Raw genomic sequence first — 24,643 nt, 5'->3', positions numbered from 1 at the left:
ATCGTTCATTACTTCTACGAAGACAGATCGTTTTTCAGTGGCGTTGCTAAGGTTACGGTAGCTTTATATTATTTAGTAGGTAAAGTCTTACCCTTGGGTTGCGGTATCTAAGCGACCAGGGTTTTTTTTTTAATTAAAACACCACAAGCGCAAGGTAAGACAGCTTCCCCTGTCTTACTAAACCAACCTATTATTCCTCCGACAAGTGAACATTGGTAGTTTTAAAACAAACAGCCTCAATGCTGGTTGAATCCAAAAGAAGGTGGGTTATACTCTTGGCTATTCGTAATATAAGTCTTCGTGAAGATCGTCAACACGCGGAATCTTTGTAATGCGTGAAATCAACTTAAGCCATTAACTCGGTGATATCCCACTGGCCTGTCTAAACCAACGCGATTTTTGCAGAGATTTTGTTGCAGCCTAAAACGTGCTCCTAAATAAACCGCGAAGTCTCCGCAACGGGACGCTTGTCTTATAGAATGAGGTCAGAGCAGTGGCAAAATGCTTCAATATCAAAACTAGAAATTACCACAAAGAAAAGTCGAGAATTAAATGCACGTTCTTAACCTGCTCGCAAGGCACTTGAACGATATTTTTTTTATCTCTGGATAGAGGTTAGAGAGGTAATAGTGACATCGAAAAATACACTTGGGAGGTATGAAATACAGTTATGTGACAGGCCGTTCGATAGAGGTACACATTAAGTGAATGATACATTTGGGACGAGAAAATGGTGGTCGCGGAAGGTGATATAAGGTACATGAGTGACAAATAAATCGAGACATTGTTTATTAGTGGCCGCTGTTTGTTTTCGATGCTGGCTGGTGCATACAGCTAACATTTTGTATCACTAAGACCTTACAAGTTTCAGCTCGGATATCAGCTTAGCTCTTATCTGTTTTATCTGTCATTTGCAGGTGTCCAGGTCATCTCGGTAGAGTTAGCGCGGTACTGGTACTTATCGTGATACTTCACGTCTTCGCTTCTTACTGGGTATGTCCATCTGCACTCAGGCCCAGGCCCAGCCGAGATAACATCCGGGACTTCAGAATGCAATGGTGCCGCTTGCAGCGATGGCGAGTGGACTGGGAAGCAATTCTAAGTCCTTGTGCAGGGAGCATGCGCTGGGACATGCGAGCCGCGGTGCGATCGCAGGCACGGACTAACGCTCATAAAAGCTTTGTCAGCAAATGGGAACTTCAGCCGGCAGGTCAGCAGGTCGTGCGTTCTGTTAAGGTCAATTTACCTAGGTCTTGTGTTCTGTTTAGGTCGCTTTAGCCAGTTACTGCGTTCTGTTTAGGTCGCTTTAGCCAGGTCTTGTGTTCTGTTTAGACCGTTTAGCCAGTTCTCTTATTCTGTTCAGGTCTCTTGAGCCAGGCCTTGTGTTCTGTTTAGGTCGTTTTAGACAGGTCTCGTGTTCTGCTTAGTTCACTTAGGCCAGGTCTAGTGTTTTGTTTACTTGACTTTAACCAGGTCTTGTGTTCTGTTTAGTTCACTTTAACCAGGTCTCATGCTCTGTTCAGGTCACTTTAGTCGGTTCTGGATCCAGTCAGTAGACATGAACGGGCGGCGAAAATCATCCGGGGGAGACACGTGGCGAGTATACATCAGACAAGGACCGGCATCCCTTGCGCCCGTGGTATTCGACCATGACAATGGACTGTACGAGGTACTTGTACTCGTCCTGGAGCCTGGAACCTACACCACCGGGATCACGCTTGATTACACGTTATGCAACGGGCTGCGTGACCCGCCTGATAAGTTCTTCATCAACGGTAAGTCCCATATATTTTTAGGGCAAGACCCCCATGCGAATGAGTTATGGAGCCAATTCGTAACACATCGATGCGTTTATTTGAAGGCGAATTTTATTCCATTTTCCTAGACTGAGAAATTTTCCTATTCCTATCACAGGAACCAACCAAGGGCTGTATGTGGATTACGATAACCATATTTTGGGAGATAATTTCGACGATTTTATCAATGAGCCGCTTGGGCGCAAAACCGCCTATAAGTTTACCATCCCACCACAATCAGGCCAAGGAGGTAAGGCCGATTCATAAGTCGCACTTCTGCCGTGCCGAATCTAATTGTCTATCGAAACAAATACATTGTGTTCAACGTTGATTCAGGCGTCGCACTAAAGGTCGTGCTTAATGGGTTGCGATCAATCTACTTACAGGTTATCAATCTACCTACAGGCCATTTATCTACTTACAGGCCATGAATCTACTTACATGTTATTAATCTACTAACAGGTTACTAATCTACTAACAGGTTATTAATCTACTTACTGGTTATTAATCTACTAACAGGTTATCAATCTACTTACTGGTTATTAATCTACTTACAGGTTATTAATCTAACAATTAATTAATCTACTTACAGGTTATTGATCTACTTAAAAACTATTAATCTACTTACAGGCCATTAATCTAACAATTAATTAATCTACTTACAGGTTATTGATCTACTTAAAAACTATTAATCTAATTACAGGCCATTAATCTACTAACAATTAATTAATCTACTTACAGGTTAGTAATCTACTTACAGGTTATTAGACTACTTACAGGTTATTAATCTACTTACAGGTTATTAATCTACTTACAAACTATTAATGTACTTACAGGTTATAAATGTACTTACATGTTATAAATCTACTTGCAGGTTATTCTGCGCATTGTCAAGATAAGGAATCCTGCCGTCGTTTAACGGATACGTGTGGGCTGTCATGCCGACTACTGTGGGACGGGCACGGTCGGTGGGTTAATAATACGTGGAGGCCGTACTCAACAGGTAAGGACCGTATTAAGTAGACTACCCATAATACCTTACTCTGGTGGGTTAATGATACGTGGATGCCGTATTTGACAGGTAGGGACCGTATTAGGTAGACTATACATAATAGCTTACTCTGGTGGGTTAATGATACGTAGAGGCCGTATTTGACAGGTAGGGACCGTATTAGGTATACTATACATAATACCTTACTCTTTGTGTTTGTATGTTCCTAACGTGTAATGAAAGATATCCCTCCTTTGAAGGGTGTTTCGTTTCCGAATATAATATATATTATATAAATGTAAAGAATGAATTGCGAAATAAATCTGTGTTGTATTGGATAATAGGTAGGGAAATAAACATCTAATCAGAGAAACAAACAAGTCCAGTGTCAAAGTTTCGAATTATATTAACGTAAACAAATTCACACATATTAAAATGTCCTCTTCTCGGGTATAAATGTGAACATTCTGATTTCCGTAATGACAGCAATGCTACCAAAGCCAAGTTCACGACACAACGGGTATCTGCTGAACATCGGAGATTCAAACGGCAGAAGATTCTCGAAATTGGCCTCTACAAGCAAGTTGTGCACGGAAGTATTCCGCCGCTGTGATCGGGTCGTTAACTGGGTATACGAGGTCAGTGACGGAAGCGGGCATTCTCATTTTAAGACCATGAGATTGGCCACTTGAAAAGATATCAAAGCTATCCTCCTCCTCCTCCTCCTCCTCCTCCTCCTCCTCCTCCTCCTTCTCCTCTTCCTCTTCCTCCTCCTCCTCCTTCTCCTCTTCCTCCTCCTCCTCCTCCTCCTCTTCCTCCTCCTCCTCCTCCTCTCCTCCTCCTCCTCCTCCTCTCCTCTCTCCTCCTCCTCCTCCTCCTCTCCTCCTCCTCCTCTCTCTTCTCCTCCTCCTCCTCTTCCTCCTCCTCCTCTCTCCTCTTCCTCCTCCTCCTCCTCCTCTCCTCCTCCTCCTCTTCTCCTCCTCTCCTCCTCCTTCCTCCTTCTCCTCTTCCTCCTCCTCCTCCTCCTCCTCCTCCTCCTCCTCCTCCTCTCCTCCTCTCCTCCTTCTCCTCTTCCTCCTCCTCCTCCTTCCTCTCCTCCTCTCTCCTCTTCCTCCTCCTCCTCCTCTTCCTCCTCCTCCTCCTCTTCCTCCTCCTCCTCCTCCTCCTCCTCCTCTTCCTCCTCCTCCTCCTCCTCTTCCTCCTCCTCCTCTCCTCCTCCTCCTCCTCTTCCTCCTCCTCCATTTCCTTCTCCTCCTCCTCCTCCTCCTCCTCCTCTTCCTCCTCCTCTTCCTCCTCCTCCATTTCCTCTCCTCCTCCTCCCTCCTCCTCCTCTTCCTCCTCTCCTCCTCCTCCTCCTCCTCCTCCTCCTTCTCCTCTTCCTCCTCCTCCTCCTCCTCCTCCTCTTCCTCCTCCTCCTCCTCTTCCTCCTCCTCCTCCTCCTCCTCTTCCTCCTCCTCCTTCTCCTCTTCCTCCTCCTCCTCCTCCTCCTCCTCTTCCTCCTCCTCCATTTCCTTCTCCTCCTCCTCCTCCTCCTCCTCTTCCTCCTCCTCCTCCTCCATTTCCTTCTCCTCCTCCTCCTCCTCTTCCTCCTCCTCTTCCTCCTCCTCCATTTCCTTCTCCTCCTCCTCCTCCTCCTCCTCTTCCTCCTCCTCTTCCTCCTCCTCCATTTCCTTCTCCTTCTCCTCCTCCTCCATTTCCTTCTCCTCCTCCTCCTCCTCCTCCTCTTCCTCCTCCTCCTCATCCTCGTCATCACAACTCCAAATCAAACATCCCCACACCACCCTATTACCAAATAATAGCAAGTAATGTTAGTTGTTTTATTTTCGTCTTTAGCATGAAGACAACAGGCCAAAAATACCAAAGAACCAAGACTTCCGTCAAGAAGTGCTACTAGATCAATTCAGCCAACTAATGAGTCGAAAGGAGTTTGACGAGCCGAGTGTTTTTCTCTTCAATTTGGGAACTCATTATGCCTTGGCGGTGAGCTTTGGCCAATTCCAGCAGCTGTTAACTCGGATTGTAGACCTAGTAAAAGCAAGTTCAAAGCCTCAAATGGACATAGTGTGGAGAGGAACCACAATGCTAGAAAGAGAGAAACTTCGATTCTTGAGTAAAAAGCGATTTAACACCACTTTGTTCAGGTTTCACAATAATCAGGTAATCTTTAATAGCATTATTTTAATAATGATTAATTTCAGTTATCAGTTTTCAGGAGCGGATCCAGGAGCTCCAAAAAGGGGAGGGGCCAAAGCAAGGTTTTCAAGAAAGGGGGGGGCGGAATCAATGTTTTTCCGTGTATTTCCTTGTATTACTTAATATGTTAAAGCCAAATATCTAAAGATAGGGTGAGGGGGGGGGGGCGCCTCTGGTTTTAATAATCCTTTCGTATCAAGTGAAAAGATGCAACTCTTAAAACCCTGAGCCCGCATAGCGCGTGGCCTTGTATTCTAGATTTAATATTGGTCTCAATATTGGTACGGCACAGGTACGAGTGCCCCCCCCCCCCTATGTACAGCGACTCGTCTGCTGAGACATCACTAATATTGATGTTTCTCATAGAGAATACAGCTGTATCACACGTACTCCATGGACACAATGTGCAAGGCGGGCATCAAAGTGCTAGACATGTATCCGCTATCTTCCTCTTACCCACGGGGGACGACGGACAATGTTCATTACGACCTGGAGGCATTCTCTCCTGCCGTGCAAGCCCTAGAGATATATTACCAGCATGCAAGATAACACCATCACTACCAGCAAGCCAGATAACACCATCACTACCAGCAAGCCAGATAACACCATTACTACCAGCATGCCAGATAACACCATCACTACCAGATAACACCATTACTACCAGCATGCCAGATAACACCATCCCTACCAGATAACACCATTACTACCAGCATGCCAGATAACACCATTACTACCAGATAACACCATTACTACCAGCATGCCAGATAACACCATTACTACCAGCATGCCAGACAACTTCCAGCATGCCAGATAACACCATCACTACCACGATGCCAGATAACACCATCACTACCACGATGCCAGATAACACCATCACTACCACGATGCCAGATAACACCAACACTACCAGCATACCAGATAACACCACCACTACCAACAAACATCACTTGCTAGTGTAACAAAGGGAAAGGATTTTGAGAAGACAGAAAAAACACTTTCAAGGCGGAAAAATAGATCACTGTATGTCATCCATCACCTTATGAGACGTTTATTTGCATATATTACTTTAAAATCATTTATCTCTTTATAATCATGATATCACATAGTGGAAAGGCGAGTTGATAAACCTACGGTATATTTACGCAGGTGAAAATTTCACGTTACAAATAATCAAATACCACACGAGGAGAAATGCTAACCAAAGTACAACTAGGTAAGTCAGTGGTGGATCTAGGAGGAGGGGTGGTGGGGTTTGCAACTCGCCCATTGAGGAAAAAAACATGCTATAAAAATTCACCTCGATTTTTCCTACTCCCCCCCCCCCCCCCCCCTGGAACATTCTGCAGCACCCACCATGCTATCAATCCGTACTTAGCACGCTTAGCTAACGTCATGTATAAAATTCGAAGCTAATGTAAAAATTATCTATCCCCTGCGATTTAATTGGGTTGTTTTTAATGAAAAAGCCCCGAATATATAATAGCTTTTAAAATTAAGATTTCCTCCATTTTCTGGAAAGCAGATAAATAAGATTCGCCGATAACATCTCCCTATTGTTAAACTCTTCCTATATTGTTGCCGGCCTCGGGCCATTATATTTACACGAAGATTAAAACACTATGACTAACTGAGACATACCAGGCTCTAACTCACACTGTACCAGAACAGATAGACGTTCTTAAATAAGCTTTTAGAGTTTTTTTGTGGAAACCATATCGGTTTTGCATACTTTTGGTAAAACCCTCTTTGGAACTACACTCATATTTCATTTTTTTTATATTGAGTTTGGTAGGTACTTATAAAAACAATTTCACCATTTACGGCTACGTTCAACCGTCATATTATAATGCAAATGCATGCAAAAGACCAAGTAGACTTTATATTCATTTGCATGCATTTGCACTGAATACGGCTCTTAGATAATCCGCCGTTTGAACTTAGTCCTATATAACAAATGGACGTCTGGGTGTGCGCCTGTAGATGCATCAATGAGCTGAGCCACATTAGGCCTACCCTGGTGTTTTTGCGAAAGGAAATGACCCCATTGTGTTCTTTTTCCTTTTGTCCAAGGTAAACTGAGTCAAATACACTAGGCAACAGTCATCACAGGGGACCGTTCCTGATTCATGCTCCCTTTATCATCTGCCTTGTTACGATTTCTCTACGCTCAAAGCTTCGTGTTTTCGTGGGTGCCCTCCCACACGCCGTGGAAGGCTTCTGTGACTGCACGTAACATGTCCACTTGACTTGAAGTCAACTCTTTGTTATGCATGTCAGCGCTCGTCTCCGCGGTCCCTTCTTCTTCTAGTGGGGCAGGAAAAGGCAGAGTCTCCGTGGAAACGCGATTCTCTTCTTGCCGGTTCCCACTACACACCACTCTTCCCACTTGTACGATGGAGGCGTCATCTGATCGAAGATCTTTCGGAGTGGACTCGGTTTCCGATGATTTTTCGAGCTCTGATTCGCTGGACCGTCCAAAATAAGTGTCGCACTGTTGCTCGTCAGGCGTAGAATCTTTTGGATGGCAAGAAGGCGAAGGACAGGGCATGTACTCTTTACATTCTTTGAAAGAGTCGCAAGACTTGCCAGGGGAGACATCACGCAAGTCTTGAGCGCAGTCTACAAATTCCTCACTCTCGTCTGATATGGACTCCACCCCGAAATAAGTATCATGCACACTGCTAGTGCTGGATTCCGCCAGAGATCTGCGAGGTGTTGACTCCGCGGTACGATCAAGGCTGCCATTGAGGTCACCTGTAGACAAAGAGCCAGGTTCACCGAGTGTTGATGTGAAATCAGGGTCTACACTACTGATAAAATTCGACTCAGACATTTCGAACTGTTCTTCCTCGTCGCATCGCGTGCAGAATTCAGAGATCTCCTCGGCTTCTTCTTGAGTGATCGGGAATCCAAGGATGTCATCTAAGAGTTCCTTGTCGAATGCCGGGTTGCCTGAGCGCATAGAATCACTGCCGCTCCCGCGACTTGAGCTCGTGTTGCTTCGACTGCGATCGCTACTGACACTGCCGACCTCGTCAAGCAGGTTCTCGCCCACAATCCCTGAGTAATCACTGGCGAAGCTGAACCGGTCCCGCAAGGAGCACTTCTCTAGGGACTTCGCGACTTCACTAGAGGGACTCGTATTATTAGGGGTAGGTACCTCGGAGGTCTTCCACCTGAAAACATTGTCTGTACTCTCACCCTCTCCTAGCACCGATTTGAGCTGCACGTTCTCGTATAGCGGTACAAGATCGTGTTTAGTTCTCTGTTTTGGTACGATATCGACGAACATAGAATCATCGTGCGAGTGGGTCGGGCTTGGCAGGGGCAGCTCGCTAGGCCTGATGACCAAACCCGAGAGGGTGTTGCTCTTCATGGAAACATTCTCATAGATGGGTTCGCTAGGCATACTTCCCCTGTCGACATTAGCATAATATGGCTCAGTTGCTATCACACGAGGCGTGTCTGAGGTGACCGTCACTTCATCCCACAGGACACTCGTCACACACAAGCCATCCACGCCGCCGTCTTCCTCCTCGGACTCGTTATGGAGGCTTATCCTCTTTATGTCTTCCACGATATCCAGGGGCTGTTGTGATGACGACATGGAGACGTCGTTAAGACTGTCAGAAGTACCGCCCTCTTCTGGTGGGATGGGGTCTTTGTGTGTCGTTATATATGTGGTTGGATCGGATGCGGCTCTTTCAGGCTTAATAGAGCTTCCAGGTATGTCTGAATCGACTGTTGGAGGGCTTGCTTCTGCGCTACCTTTTTCCAGTGGTTGTTTGTCGATAGTATCTCTTGCGGAAGCTGTCAGAAGAGAAACGCATAAGCATAAACACTTGAACGATTGATCTAGAAAAACATCTGAACAACATCGAAGTCAAAGTTGGTTCTAAAATATTAACCGTAAAGGGTATCGTAAAGGGTATATAGGAGAATGTTTCCCTTGTGCGGCCATACAACTATTTCAAATAAGGTTGCATTCGGAGAAATTGTGTATTGTAACCAGCAGTGCTTCATGGGTAAAATGTAAATAAGCAAATAAGCCTAAATAAAATACAGGTACAGGTTTCTAGAGCTGTAGAATTCTTGTTCATGTTCTTATGAACATTCAAATGGCTTTCAGATACAAGAATTCAACTGTTTATACGGTACCAATTAACCACCGCGGGTTCCACATGGATTCTCGAATGCAACATTATTTGAAATAGGTGTATAACACTCCCGCGAATTATTCAAACAAGATCTTTTTCTCGGGCATGATTATGATAACTATAAAAAAGTTGTTAGGGTTAAAAGTTGTTGAAATGCCCATTACCTGTAGCTATCTCTGCCTCCTCGTCTATGACCCCACTCCTCCGCGCCCGTCTCTGCACACGGGCCTTCAGCACCTCGATCTTGACGCTAATCGCCGTGATCCACTTCTCCAAGTCCGAGCGGGAGGCCGCCCGGAGTTCCACGCACTTGTCTCCCTCGTACTCCAGCATGAAGACGAACACGCCCTCTTCCAAGCGGCTCTGGTTGACAAGCTTGGCAGAGATGATGGGAATGACTTTTCTGGGTGTCTCGGAGCGTGGCTGATCGAATAAGTACATCTGCTCGTCATGCACCACACACCAACGGCGCACTTGACTGCGACACAGCGCTGTGCTGGTCTGCTCCACAAGGTAACCGGAGTATTTCCCTTCGCTATCGAATAAACTACCGCAAGAAAATCTACGCTCGATGTCTCGCGCGGCGCTAGTAAGCTGAGACTTGTCTCGCAATTTCACGTTAAACTTCTCTAAGCTACCCTTACACGAGCCTGACCGGAACAGCTCCGAACGACTGTATTTACGAAGGATATTATCCTCGGAGATCTTACGTAGGAGTCGGCGTCCACTCGCGCGCCCTTCGCTAAGAGTTCGCTTTATTTTGCTCTCCTCCATTGCAGTTCTTTTAAGATTGCTATCGCTATTGGATTTCTTACATTCCAGTTTCACCCTCTGAGTCAGTGGCGACATACTTTGCCCAAGCGGAGCACAATAACGAAGCATTACACTAAGCCAGTGCTCGATCACTTCCCTGCTCTCATTCCCAAGAACCACCTCGTCATCCTTGTGCCTCAATCTAAACCCAAACCTTCTACCCGGCACTTCAATGCATGCCGAAACACTGACATCTGCCAGCCTCCAGTCGCAACGAGCATAAGCGGAATCCTCAGAATCGTACATAAATATCCTCTCACTAGTCACGACACACCATCTACTCGTACCGTGCTCATCGACTTTTTCCCCTGAGCTCCCCTTCTCGGCTTGTAATACTTCGTGGAGATGCCCGTTCATTAGAATATCCGTAAAACTCTCCGAGTCGGTGGATGCTGAAGTACTGATAAACGACTTGCGCTTCTCAGGTGCCGACGTCGACGTGAAAGACGTGGCAGAACTGAGACTAACAGTCTGCGAGAGGGTCTCGCTCTGAGAGCGCCGGTGGGCGAATACATTCTTCGGCGAAGGGATCCTACACTTGGCCTCGGGTTCGGTGACCTCTCTCCCATACATCTCTGTCGCAGATCGCAACATCTTTAGCCATTTGTCTAGACTTGTCTCATCGTGAGCTAAAAACATCGCTACCTCGTTACCACGCTGTACCTTAAATTGGAAGATCCCCGCCTCGGGCTCGCTGAGGTCTTCGACATTCACGTTGTATAGGACCATCCGTTTGACGGGATCCCCGCTGGAGCTATCAGCGAAAACCAACAGTTCCGAGTCTTTAATGGCGCACCAGCGCGATCGCTTGCACGAGTAATTTTCCTCGTCGCCTATGCATATCTCTGTCAGTTGACCGCCCGAGTAATTGATGCAGACAAGCTCGTTCGCAGGGATAATATCCTCCGTGTTTGGGTTCTCGAAATTATAAGAATTATTACCCTTTTTGAACATGTCGATGACGTTCATGCGTGGAGGGAATTTCATGCGAATGGATGATCGTTTGGCGAAGGTATTCACAGAAGCTGGATCGTCTTTCGAATGATTACTTTTTGGTCGAGTCATAACGTTTGGATGAGAAAGTGATTCATCGACTGATGTGTCAATCGGCCGTTCGACTCTGATCTCTGTAAACACCTTAAGCACACTCATCCACTTGTCGAAATCCTCTTTGCTGGGCACTTGGAACTTAGCGACTTTATCATTGATCGTATGCAGGGAAAAGCTATACTTGTGCTTGGCATCGTCGCTCTCATCCGTTAACCACATTTCCACGAGATTGAACATCGTCACTGGAGTCTCATCACCTTCTTTATTATAGAGCCGAAGCACCCCATTTCTTACCACTCCCCACCGCCGTAGCTGAGTAACGCTATATTTGGACGCTTTAACTTCCGTAAGAAAGCCACTGAATCGTCCTTCCTTGTCGAACAGAGGCAGAAGATGCGAATAGGAAGGTATGCTCCGCTTACTCTGCGGACCGGCTTTGCTCTTGGCAGACTCGTGGCCTGGGGTTCCTAGGACCATGCCGGCAAGGGTGTGAGCGCGTGTTAGTTTCGACTGCTTCAGTTTCAAGGCATCCGACCACGTCTTCTTCTCCTTTTGGTTTTTCGGGTATGAATCCTGGGGAAAAATAATTGAAGGGCTTTTTAAGCTTCCTATAAAACAAAATATCCCAAATAGCATCCACATAAGGCGAGGATTTTTTCATCTGTCCACACTCTATGAATAAGTCAGGTCAAAATACTGTCCACACTCTATGGGTAAGTCGAATCAATATACTGTCCACACTCTATGGGTAAGGCGGATCAAAATACTTTCCACACTCTATGGGTGAGTCGGATCAAAATACTGTCCACACTATGGGTAAGTCAGGTCAAAATACTGTATAGTATTCAAAACTATGCACAAAGGAAATATAAATTATGTTCTTGCTGTTGCTATTCTTTCTACTGACGCTGGTGCTGATGTAGCTGTTCTTGTAGCTGTTGACGTTGTAGGTGTTGTTGTAGGTGTTGATGTTGTAAGTGTTGTTGTTGTTGTTGTAGCTGTTGAGGTTGTATCTGTTGTTGTAGCTGCTGTAGGTGCTGTTGTTGTAGCGGAGCCAGCGCGGCCGTAGGGGGCGCGCGGAGCTCCATAGGTATAGAAATATGGTATAACTATGCGACTTGGTTTTGTGGTCATTGCGCGGGTACCCTGTGGTGTCACTCGCCAGCCAGTCAGTCAGCAAAGGTGATATTTTAGGAAAGTACTGAATATAATTATCACATTATTGTTATTATATTTTCTTTTCTAAAATTTAAGAAGAGTCATATTTCTTCCTTTTCCTTCTCCCTGTTGACTATTTTTATGCAATTGATACTCTTTGTTATTTCCCCTCTACACCAAAAATAAATTAATGAACAGATTTGATTTTTAAATTAGAAATTTTCATTTAGTATTTTCACTTATATCTTCTTTTTAGGATTTCCTTTCCAAGTCTCTTTTCCATTACATTTATTTTAAAGGTTTAGATTTATTTCATTGGAATGGTTGGATCCAGGGTTTCTAAAAACACAAAAATATAATGCATTACTTGTTGTATATTTGTAGATATTAATTCCCATGGGGATGGAAAATCACCACTTAAAATGTAACATTAAAACTTCAGTACTGCATCTTATCTAAAATTGTGTCTGATACTATATTCTTTCTTTGAAATCCTGTTTCATCCATTACTTGTTCTTCGCAAGGACAAAGCTTGTCAGAATGTAGCTTTACAAATGCACATTAATGGAACTTTTATTAAGGGCAGGGTTTTTTAGGGCAAGATACTTGAACTTTATATCACTAGCAATAACCTTGTTCTTTTACAATAATAGAATTCTGTTCACATAGCTTGGATAGCATAGACATGGCCTCTTTAGAGGCCTGTGGTGGTGAAAGGGTTAAGATTATGGGAAAGGGGAAATTTCAAGAAATGCTCAATCAAATTATTTTCTTTACTGTTATATTTTTTCCACCAAACCTATCAAGTTGAGTCAATTTCCTTTAAATCTCCTCTCCCGTAGACTATTTTTTAGTCAATTGATATTCTTGCTTCCTCTCTACCCCAAACATAGATCAATGAAAGGGTTTAGAAGTTGGCATTTTAGCACTGTCAGTGATGCATAGATGTTTTTTTTTAGGATTTGCTTCCTAAATCAATCTGTTTTTTCTCCATTGCATTCATTTTGGAGTAGGCCACCACCAACAAGGCCTCTATATGGTAAAGGGTGGGTGCAACAATATGTAATGCATGAAAGGAAATATATTTTTGGATTTTAATTTCCAGACATTTTTCTGAATGTTCGGTCCAATGAAGGAGAGAATCGCCACTAAATCAATACATAAAAATTACAGTATGGCATCTTAACAGTCTAAATATATTATTTCGAATCTTTGGAATGCTGTTACATCTATGACATATTCTGCACAAGGGCACAGCTTGTCGGAAAATATTTATAATGGAACTTCTATGATGGGACATTATAATTTATCATTAGACTCTTGACAACTTTGACAACCATATTCGCACCAGAAATTGTGTTTGTTAACTTTGATGTACTACATAATTTAAATTATTGAATAAGGCCTGGATCCATTTGGTTGGTACAATAAATAAATCTCAGTAAAGAGCAGGATGCTAGATCCCCCCAAAATACCTCGATCAGTCAACACAAAAGGTGTTCAATGCTGGCTCCGCTTTTAGGCAGTGCCTAAATCTATATATTAGCTGTTGCTGTTGTAGGTGTTGTTGTAGCTATTGATTTGGTAGCTGCTGTAGGTGTTGGTGTTGTTTTTGTTGTTGTAGCTGTTGTTGTTTACCTTGGTGTCAATGGGAGTGGCCGTACTCTCAGCTGTAGACTTATTCTCTGATGCAGGGTCGCTAACGAACACACTGTGCGGAGGACTCATGGTAGATGGTGATTCTAAAGCAATAACAACGTTTTCAGTGATGGATTAGAACAAAAAGGAAAGCTGTGTTCTAGAAAAATCTCTACAAATCAATCCCTCTTGATTTCATGCCATGCCAATGTATAGACCTGGACCAGATCCTATTATGGGGTTACCATGCCAATGTATAGACCTGGACCAGATCCTATTATGGGGGTACCATGGCCATACATAGACCTGGACCAGATCCTATTATGGGGTTACCACGTGTGTGTACAGACCTTGGCCAGAAGTCATTTTTGGGTTTACCATATGCATGTATAGATCTGGGCCGGATCCTATTATGGGGTTACCATGCCAATGTATAGACCTGCACCAGATCCTATTATGGGGGTACCATGGCCATGCATAGACCTGCACCAGATCCTATTATGGGGTTACCATGCCAATGTATAGACCTGGGCCGGATCCTATTATGGGGTTACCATGCCAATGTATAGACCTGGGCCAGATCCTATTATGGGGTTACCCTGCCAATGTATAGACCTGGGCCGGATCCTATTATGAGGTTACCATGCCCGAGTATAGACCTGGGCCAGATTCCATTATGTGGTTACCATGTGCATGTACAGACCTGGGCCGGATCCTCCAGATGACTTCTTCTTATCTTTTCGCCTTTTCAGTTTTCTGTCTCGTTCACGTTGCTGTCGCATCCTAGGTGAGCGTGCCCGCAGTTCCCTTTTCTTCCTCTCGCCCTCGTAATCAAGTTCTCTGTATATCAGACAGGAGGAGGGAGAGTGAGATAAAAAATATGCGTTCGACCTTGCAAGTTATCTGTACATAAGTGAGATGGTGAGTTTATATATTTTTTTGCTTGGACATCATCCAAACACAGTCCATTTTATCTCAGGTGCAGCAGTACCCAGCCATTAGTGGATTATTGAGTAGGGCATTAAATCTTGGCAAAATAAGGGCATTACTCCAATGGCAAACTTTTAACCTTGCTTGGCAAATTTACCGTGCATCACTTTCCTCTTGCTCATCCGCAGCAAAGCCGCTCAAGTAGTCATCGTCCATCTTGTGTGCAGACATGTGGCTAGAGCTGGTAGAGCAGGTGAGCGATGTGTTGAGCTCATCTGCAACCTCACCACTATCAGCAGACTGATAGCTCTGAAAAGGCATAATATAATATGGTTAAACTTGCACACTTATCAGCAGACTGATAGCTCTGAAAAGGCATAATATAATATGGTTAAACTTGCACAACACTATCAGCAGACAGATAGCTCTGAAAAGGCATAATATAATATGGTTAAACTAATACACTACTCACTGCCAGCTGTCTTTAATAAAACTAACATCTCATCACCAGTTTTGAATTTGTTTACTACTTAATTGAGCAGCGGCCATTTAATAAACTACACTTGTCATTTTTTTTTTCAATTTCGCACAATTACAATTTAATAAAGAAATGTAGTTTCCACCCATTCACAGTACTCCATACAGCTTGGAGTATGTCCAAAAAGGAAGCATTTTTTTAACTGCCAGCTAGTTACAATATAGTAAAACAAAATTGATATTACCTCACTGAGGCTAAGGGACTCAGAAGACTTGACAGACTTGCTCTCATCCCCTGATGCCCCAGATCTGAAGTATGGCGGGTAGGGAGCTATGATATCCTGTCTTCCTGTCGCTGCTAGGGACAGCAACTCGATCCAACGCTCCACTGAAACCCGAGAGTCAGTGGAAAAGAAGTAAGACTCGCTATTTGGTTTACTGATTTTAAAACCATACGCTCGCTTGGATTCTTTGCTATCAATCAGTGTGACATCATGGCCAAGGAGGCTGAGGGATAAACTGGCCTTCTCGTCCTCTGGATGCCTGTGGAATAGTTACACACATAAAATCTATTATAAACATGGTGGCCCTATATTACCCCTCAAACAAACACCAAACACCCTTCTCCCCCCTAGTTTACCCCAAGTTACCCTAATCCCTCTGGCATCACGACAAATCACCCTACTCCCCCTAGTTTAACCCTAAGTTACCTTCTGGCATCAAGACAAATCACCATGCTACCCTAGTTTAACACTAACTCACCCTTACTCCCCCCTAGTATAACCCTAAATTACCCTACCCCCCTTTCCCTTTGTATCACCCTACTCCCCCTAGTTTAACCCTAAGTTACCCTCTGGCATCAAGACAAATCACCATGCTACCCTAGTATAACACTAACTCACCCTTACTCCCCCCTAGTATAACCCTAAACTACCCTAACCCCCTTCCCTTTGTATCACCCTACTCCCCCTAGTTTAACCCTAAGTTACCCTAGTCCACCTGGCATCACGACAAATCACCACACTCCCCTTAGTATAACACAAAATCACCCTACCCCCTTACCTTGGTATCACCTTACTCCCCTCTAGTATAACACTAAAACACCCTTATCTCCCTCTAGAATAATATCAAATCACCCTACCACTCCTTCCCTTTGTAGCATCTTACTCCTCCTAGTTTAACACTAAATCACCCTATCACCCTATTCCCCCTAGTATAACACTAAATCACCCTATTCCCCCCTAGAATAACACTAAACCACCCTTCAACCCCTTCCCTTGTTATCCCCTACTCCCCCTAGAATAACACTAAATCACCGTTCACCCCCTTCCCTTGGTATCCCCTTTTCCCCCTAGAATAACACTAAATCACCCTTCACCCCTTCCCTTGGTATCCGCTACTCCCCCTAGAATAACACTAAATCACCCTTCAACCCCTTCCCTTGGTATCCCCTACTCCCCCCTAGAATAACACTAAACCACCTATCAAACCCTTCCTTTGGTATCCCCTACTCCCCCTAGAATAACACTAAATCTCCCTTCGCCCCTTCCCTTGGTATCCCCCTACTCCCCCCTAGAATAACACTAAATCACCCTTCACCCCTTCCCTTGGTATCCCCTACTCCCCCTAGAATAACACTAAACCACCCTTCACCCCTTCCCTTGGTATCCCCTACTCCCCCTAGTATAACACTAAATCACCCTTCACCCCTTCCCTTGGTATCCCCCTACTCCCCCTAGAATAAAACTAAACCACCCTTCACGCCTTCCCTTGGTATCCGCTACTCCCACTAGAATAACACTAAATCACCCTTCAACCCCTTCCCTTGGTATCCCCTACTCCCCCCTAGAATAACACTAAACCACCTATCAAACCCTTCCTTTGGTATCCCCTACTCCCCCTAGAATAACACTTAATCACCCTTCGCCCCTTCCCTTGGTATCCCCCTACTCCCCCCTAGAATAACACTAAATCATCCTTCACCCCTTCCCTTGGTATCCCCTACTCCCCCTAGAATAACACTAAACCACCCTTCACCCCTTCCCTTGGTATCCCCCTACCCCCCCTAGAATAAAACTAAATCACCCTTCACCCCTTCCCTTGGTATCCCCCTACTCCCCCTAGAATAACACTAAATCACCCTTCACCCCTTCCCTTGGTATCCCCTACTCCCCCTAGAATAACACTAAACCACCCTTCACCCCTTCCCTTGGTATCCCCCTACCCCCCCTAGAATAAAACTAAATCACCCTTCACCCCTTCCCTTGGTATCCCCCTACTCCCCCTAGAATAAAACTAAATCACCCTACCCCCTTCTCTTGGTAGCACCCTACTCCCCCTAATATCACATAACAACTGGGTGTCTAAGCACAAATGCTGAGGTGCAGGGTAATCTTGGTACAACACCATCTCCTGGTGGAGTATGCACTGACCTGTAACAAATGAGATGGTTGCCAATCAGTTTGCAGTAGCGCTTGGAGGTCACACCCAGAGGCCGCTTTTGAAAAAGTATCCCACTGTGCGTTGCATCAGGATCTTGTAGAAAGCGTACCTCACTCTCTGCAGATGCTTGCTTTCTCCTGCGTTTCATGCGTGGTCCAGAAAGCAGGCTTGTCTTCCTTGGCGGCTAAAATGTTAAAGGTATTGGAAAATGTATAATTCAGACAGAGTGTATATAATGAAGAATATGATTTCCAGCATTTCTGGGATAGAATGTATGTAAGCCTGTTTTACCTGTATTGGTTTAGGCATCATATCCACATCAGACCCTACTGAGTCCTGGCTGACCGTGCTGAGGACTGTGGAGCTCCTCTTTCTTGACATGCTGCCCGACCGGTCCTCCCTCATCCCGCCACTCCCACCATCGTCACTTGTGTAGCTAAGCTGGGTGCCACTCTGATCGCTGTCAAGCCTGAGAGATCTTCTTTCATCATCACCATGATATGGATAAAGAATCTTATCACCGTCAGGTCTGATGATGAAGCTTTGTGTGCCCTCTACTGCATTGGAGTCAGTGGTATCCATATCTCTCCTTGATGCATGCTGCTCACTCGCATCATCCTCATCTGAACTGCTTTCTGATGATGATGAGTCATTGTGGCTTGAGAGCTCTGTAGGGAGGGGTGGGAGGGGAGCATCGTAGCCATCATCACTGGGGCTTCGCATGGGTGTGCTTTGTTTGGGGAGATAACCAGAAGAACTCAGCATCTCCTGCAAAATAAGGACATTTACTTTTATATTGCTCACAAGTGGGATAGACAAACATTAAAAATCTTTGAGGACTCACAGGTAGCAGTTCAATTGGTACTTCATAGGTATTGCTGATCGTGTCACCATCCTTCTCTGACTTTATGTCGAAAGACATGAAACCCAGCGATGAGGAGCTGTGAGCATTCATTGAAGCAGACATATTCCACAAAGGGCTGAGGGGCCTGTAACTGCTACTGCGCCGCACAGCTGCCGCCATGACTGCACTCATCCAGGGTGATAGGTCATGTCCTTGTTCTATGGCTAAGTGAACCAGTGGGTTACCAGTGCTTTGCTGGCTCAACCGAAACGAATAACTGATCTTCTTTTTATCATCCACACCGATGTTGCATTGAGGTAGATCAATGATATGCATAGCAGGGTCATCACGAGTCTTAAAGATGTACAGCTTGTCATCTTTGATCACACACCACCGCCTCTTGTTCACCTTGACGTCCTTCAGGTATCCCTGAATGACATTATTCTCCAAGTCTTGAACATACACCTCCTCTTGAACCTTGATCTCTTTCTTGAACCTACAAAAAAAATAATAAAAAATAATTTAATAATCATATTTTGAAAACAACATAATAAAAAATCATATAAAAAATAATATAATAAAAACAGCTATAATAAAATATCATAATAAAAATTGTGGAAACAGAGGGGATCGAACCCTGGACCCTGGATGAAAACGTTTTACCTGCAAACAAAGAACCTGCTTAAAGTCACAGTTTTGGTTACTCATGTTTTCAGCACAAATTCAAACAAACAACAGGAAAGCCTCGAGACCAGCAAGTGCTAAAATTTACAGATGATAGATCTGACCATCCAACAATTGAAAGACAAATAAGTCCCCACAATAGCTTGTAAATGCTTTCACAAGTAAAAAATGACAACGGCTGTAAAAGAATGTTTGTTCATGTATATTAAAAAATTCATAAACACCTACAGCACCTACATGATAGACAGATCTTTTAAAACTATCTAAACAACTGCCAAAAGTGGAAGCACAAGTGGCCTAGGGTGTTAGCGCCTTTGGCCCTCACCCCTGTGGCCCAGCTTCAAATCCTTGGTCTGACTGGGGATTTTTCCGAGTTCATGCCTTTATTTGAATTTGTGTTACAAGTGAGTTGAAGTTATTCTCCTGTCTTCTTAGATAAGGACACTAAACCGGAGGTCCTGTCTTTTCAAGCTGCCCTACAACAACTTGAACCACGATGTAAAAGAACCGCTTGGGATGCTATCAGCCCTCTGGTAGTGACAACCCCCAGTGCTTTATTAACAAAACACACAAGGAGGCACCTGACGTGGAGCCTAGCTATGTTTCCCAACAATCTCAGTGTCTGAATCTTCACATCTGAATCATCAGAAGACACTCAACAACATATTTTAAGTGTTTTTATTGTTTGTGCTGTAAAGGGGTCCTATCTACTTCTTCCTATATTATTTTATTTGTCCCAGAAAAGTCCCATCTTTGCTTACCATGGAGCGGCAAGCTTGCCTCTGCTCACAGAGCTTCGATTGCCAGTCCCTCTGGGCCCAATAGGAGTATTTGTGCTGTTGTCCTGGGAGGTTCTTATCTCAGGGCTGAATGACGTATCATCAGCATTAAATTTATCACTGCTTATACTAAGACGCTCGTAGATCGTCTCATCACTCCCACTGCTGCGGGCAGAACCTTTTGGCTGAAAAAAACAAAATATTATGGTCATTTCTAGTTTACACCTATTTCAAATAATGCCCAGAGCCCACAGCACTTCATGGGTAACATATAATTGACGGAATCCTGGTATACCTGGTACTGTATATACAAATATCATATCTACAATAGATTCCCAAATACCTGGATGGCCGAAACTAGCTCTGCTTCCCTTTGGGATAATTCTTCCTATGGGAAACTCTAACTCCCTGAAAACTATAGTTAAACCTTGCTCTAAGAACACTCACTTTATAAGGGCACCTTGTTATTAAGGACAATCACTTCATAAGGGCACCTTTTTATTAAGGACTTAAAAAGGACAATTAGTGATGGTGATGACATTTGCTGCAACCTTCTTCCGAAAGGGTTCCGTTGTAGAGAAATTCATAAGAAAAGCATACTAGGGAAAATAATCATTTGGCAAAGATCTGATGTTATATAGGCAGAACATTAAATTATCTTTAAAAAAAAAACAAGAAACCTATTACTAAATTCTAAAACATCACTCATCCATAATATTCTAATCATATAACCCTGAAGTGACAGCATAAAAAATTACTAAAAAACAATAGAAAAAGAATGTATTTATAACACTTTGGACAATAACGCAATCAAGTCCATTCTAATAAACCAGCTATGTGTACTAAATAAATAGAAGATGTTAAATGCTTTGTTTCTTGTGCTGAACAATAACAATAAAGAGGGAAATGTCAATAGTGTGTATACATATTAATACAATAAATCTAACTAGTTTATACTTTATAAACACAATTCTTCTTAGCCTAGTAAACAGAACCCTGGAAATACTATTCAGGAAAGAACAATTTGGATCGGCGATAACAAGGTTATCGTAATATCGTAAGATAGCATCACTTCGGAAATTATAATTGTAAATGAACACAAGTGTAAAGCGATAACCATTGGACCTAATTCAGACATGCGTGTCTTCTAGCCGTCAATAACTAACTTATTCTACCAGAAGGTGGTGGCTTCAAGGAAATACTTAAAATTTTGAAGTAAAGAAGTCAAGGATCGTCCGTTGTAGTAATTACTTATCAGCACATTTGTATGGCGAAAGATTAACCCTTGTAAACCACGCTCTAGTCATGAAAACGTGGAAATATTGTTTCAAGGTTATCAAATGCGTGCTCGCCAAGAAATCCGGGTATTTTGGGATACGCATTCATTGTACGTCCCCCGGTAAATACACGGTAAATATAGATTACCCCAGCTAGAGGTGACTTTTTGATGAAGCAACACAGTTTTAGGTTGAGTATTCTTTGATAATTTTGAAGGGAGTTGAACTCATCTGCGCTCAATTCGCGTATTTTTTATTTATTTTGACATTGGGTTAGAAAGTGGGACGATTATCACGCAAAGTTCAATAAACCGTCTGTTGTCGATAAAACACCACGAAAATACAGCGTGAAACCTAAACTAGCCCGAGAAAGATTCACAAAACCAGCGAATATTTACCAACACAAAGCCGTTAGTAAGCCTTTGCTCAAAAGAGATCACCAAAAGAGATTTAAACAAAACAAAGTCAAAGAGATCAAAGTTGCAACAACCAACGAAGTCTGGCCTGCGGGACAAGAGGTCTTATAAGTTATTTTATGCAATACGGCGTACTCGTGCTGAACTTCGACTAGCTAATCTATAGGGTCAAAGAACAGAATATCAACTATGTGGCATTTTGTAAACATTTGCAGCGATCGCTGACTAAACACAAACCTTCTTTACGGAAGCCCCAGCTATCGGCGGTAAGTCAAAAACCTCTCTTCTCCCTGCGTATCCTCCGGAATAAAACGTGAAATTCCTCGATAATTCCCTTTGCTGTTGAGCAAATGCTACTGGATCTTCGATATTGTCGTTTCTGTAGTGAGAATACACTGATGTTTGGCTTTCGTCGCCGCTTCCGATAGCTTCCTTGCTTGACACGTTCCCAAAGGGAGATCTCTTTTCCACTGCTAACTTGGCTGGTCTTGGCGGAAGAGTTGGCGGTGAAGAGACGACTTCTAGCTTCTTCAGAAACTCTCTTCGTTGCTCATCAGCCTCTTTGCTTAATCCTTCATTGGCTAAGACATCTCGAAGAAAATTCTCAAGCCCTGAGAGCGTTTGGCTTATGGCTGTCGATTGTATTTAGAAAGGAAACAACACGTAAATTTATTTACTAAAAAGTAAAAAGGGTACTAAATGGCTTTCTGCTTAAAGTAAACATCAAAGGACGCTAAAATCTTTTCAGGAATAATAGAACAATATGTAGCTGTCTCCCTGGCTGATTTTGATGGAGTATGGACGGTTTAGAAAGAAAATAATAATAACTTAATAAACCGATCGGCACGGTGAACTGGTGAAGTGTGCGATGCTCTCAGCTGGGCACGCTACAAAAACAAAAATAACTCACCCAAAAACTTTTCACTCCTTTCCATTGGCGGTTGCACCTCTACCGAGGCATTTCGGTATCCTGTTTATCCCATCTTTCCCGTAATTCAACCTATATTGAAGCCAAATTCACCGCGGATTTCACCAGCGTAGCCATACTTTTCGTATAACGAGCTTCGAGGTAATGTTTGATCTGCTGATCACATGGTCTCAGTTTACCGATCTGATTGGCTCACGCAGTTCTGGTCACGTTTTCAATCAAGCAAAAAAATGTTATTCCTCGCAAAAAATAATAAGACAGCAACAACAAAATTTCCACATTCCATCCGGACTTTGTTTTCATCGGAAAACTTAGTAAAACTGAAACTGGTTTGAGTTCTGCGTGGTTATCTACCGGTGATAGGAATTTTTCTTTTCTGTTGCGTGCTTTTTCGAGATGCGAAAATTAGACAATGGTGAATGAAATAAAGAATCGGTATTATAAATTTCGCATATCTGGAGTAAACTTGTTATCACCTTGATTGTGAAAACTGATGAAAAAATACTTAAGATTTATCCGTGAATATATTAGGAAATTAATTTTTTTGGCTTAAAAAGAAGTACCAACAATCATATAAAGACAAGAGGAATAAAAGTGACTTTACATTGAACTTACTATACGAAGGAGGGGTCCGGGCCATTTTATTAAAGAAGAAAAGAAAATCGATAAAATTGTGAAAAACAAAGTTAATAATTCTCTCTATTATATGCACAAGATAACCACATCGGGACAAAACTTGTAAAAGCTATACTTGAAATAACAGTTTTGGGAGAAAGACATTCTTAAAGAAAACTGATAAATACAAAAAGCCTTAATAGCCGTGTTCGTGAACCAGAAGAATAAATACAATACACCAAAAAATTGGTATCCGACTCTGCTAAATTTTCGTCTTTAGTTAGACTGCCCTGAAGAATTCTTATTTAGTCCGGCGGATATGTGTTTGAATTGCGCACTTTTTGCTAAAGCTACCAATTTTAGCATAGTGATAGTTTTTAATACCCTTTACAAGATAGGCTATAGAGCCAACCTCAGAACGGCTTTATTTTGTGATTAATAATGAATATTGATTTGGCCGCCATTTTGAACCGGAAGTAACAACAAACAAAACAACAAACATCTTTTATTTGCACACAAAATTAAGTGTTACATAGGGTTTTTGTTTTTCATTAGAGATATAATATTACACTTCTTTTTCTTTTTTTCTTTTTATATTCATATATTTATTGAGAGGGAGAGGAGAAAAACAACCCTAGAGTGCATACCAAGGGGGGACAATGCTTCGGTGCGGGCACCCTAGAATAGCTTGAGAGCTAAACGGGCTAGGGTGCACTTAAATGTTAGGGAAAAATCCTAATTTGGAGATCTGGAGGCTGTGTGCATAAGCAAGAATGTACGAGAAAAAAACAAATATAGAGACACGACAAGGATACAACAAGGATACGACAAGAATACAAGCTGGTACAAGCAGAGCGGAAACAAAGACAAAAGGAAGGAAGGAATATATGGCCAAGAATTAGGTGATAGTATGGGTTACAGGTGAAGACGAGTGGGTTAATAGGTGGCGACCATGTCGTCTGATAATTTTTTTTTTTTTTGAAGGATTTCATATTTAGGTCTTTGTCATTTTTGGTGAGTTCGTTCCAAATTTGTACACCTCTAAATCGGATGTTGAATTTCCCGTAGTTGGTTCGTGCTTTAGGTAGGATGTAACTAGATTTGGCAGAAAGTCGGGTGTTGTATTTGTGGGAAATTATATGAAAGAAAGAGTCAAAAGTTGTGGGGAGAGTTCCAGAGTGGTATTGGTACATAAATAGCGCTGTGTGGAAGTAAACTATATATTTAACCTTGAGAAGTCCTAGTTGTTTGAAGATGGGGGAAAAGATGGGGCATCGAATTTAGAAAAAGTCATTATTCGTATCGCACGTTTTCAGGTTTTTGCATTATAAAGAGAGGTTTTAGTGTTGTACTATAGGTGTTGCCCCATACTAAAATTCCGTAAGTTATATGGGGAAAAACAAGTGAATAATATAGTTGTTTCAAAATGTTAATGTTGACAAAGTAACGTATCTT

At 43.1% G+C, this 24,643-nt stretch overlaps 2 protein-coding genes across 2 annotated transcripts; one reads left to right on the top strand and one right to left on the bottom strand.

Annotated features, from left to right (window-relative positions):
* Positions 1 to 118: 118 nt before the first annotated feature.
* Positions 119 to 6,520, top strand: LOC5506549. The gene is made up of 8 exons (XM_048725689.1): positions 119 to 262; positions 918 to 1,210; positions 1,524 to 1,775; positions 1,915 to 2,046; positions 2,671 to 2,799; positions 3,274 to 3,425; positions 4,621 to 4,944; positions 5,347 to 6,520. The coding sequence occupies exons 1-8, from the start codon at positions 240 to 242 to the stop codon at positions 5,527 to 5,529; spliced, it is 1,488 nt and encodes a 495-aa protein (XP_048581646.1). The 5' UTR covers positions 119 to 239; the 3' UTR covers positions 5,530 to 6,520.
* LOC5506556 lies at positions 6,013 to 22,750 on the bottom strand. The gene is made up of 12 exons (XM_032374928.2): positions 22,556 to 22,750; positions 21,883 to 22,277; positions 19,935 to 20,137; positions 18,490 to 18,985; positions 17,937 to 18,413; positions 17,636 to 17,829; positions 15,449 to 15,746; positions 14,884 to 15,035; positions 14,500 to 14,636; positions 13,797 to 13,900; positions 9,302 to 11,573; positions 6,013 to 8,790 (listed from the first exon to the last, which is right to left on the bottom strand). The coding sequence occupies exons 1-12, from the start codon at positions 22,578 to 22,580 to the stop codon at positions 7,148 to 7,150; spliced, it is 6,396 nt and encodes a 2,131-aa protein (XP_032230819.2). The 5' UTR covers positions 22,581 to 22,750; the 3' UTR covers positions 6,013 to 7,147.
* Positions 22,751 to 24,643: the final 1,893 nt, after the last annotated feature.

Source organism: Nematostella vectensis, chromosome 3, assembly GCF_932526225.1.
Source record: "Nematostella vectensis chromosome 3, jaNemVect1.1, whole genome shotgun sequence".
Classification (NCBI taxonomy): domain Eukaryota; kingdom Metazoa; phylum Cnidaria; class Anthozoa; order Actiniaria; family Edwardsiidae; genus Nematostella; species Nematostella vectensis.
Note: the sequence above shows the minus strand (reverse complement) of the source record. Positions and strands in the feature narration are given on the sequence as shown.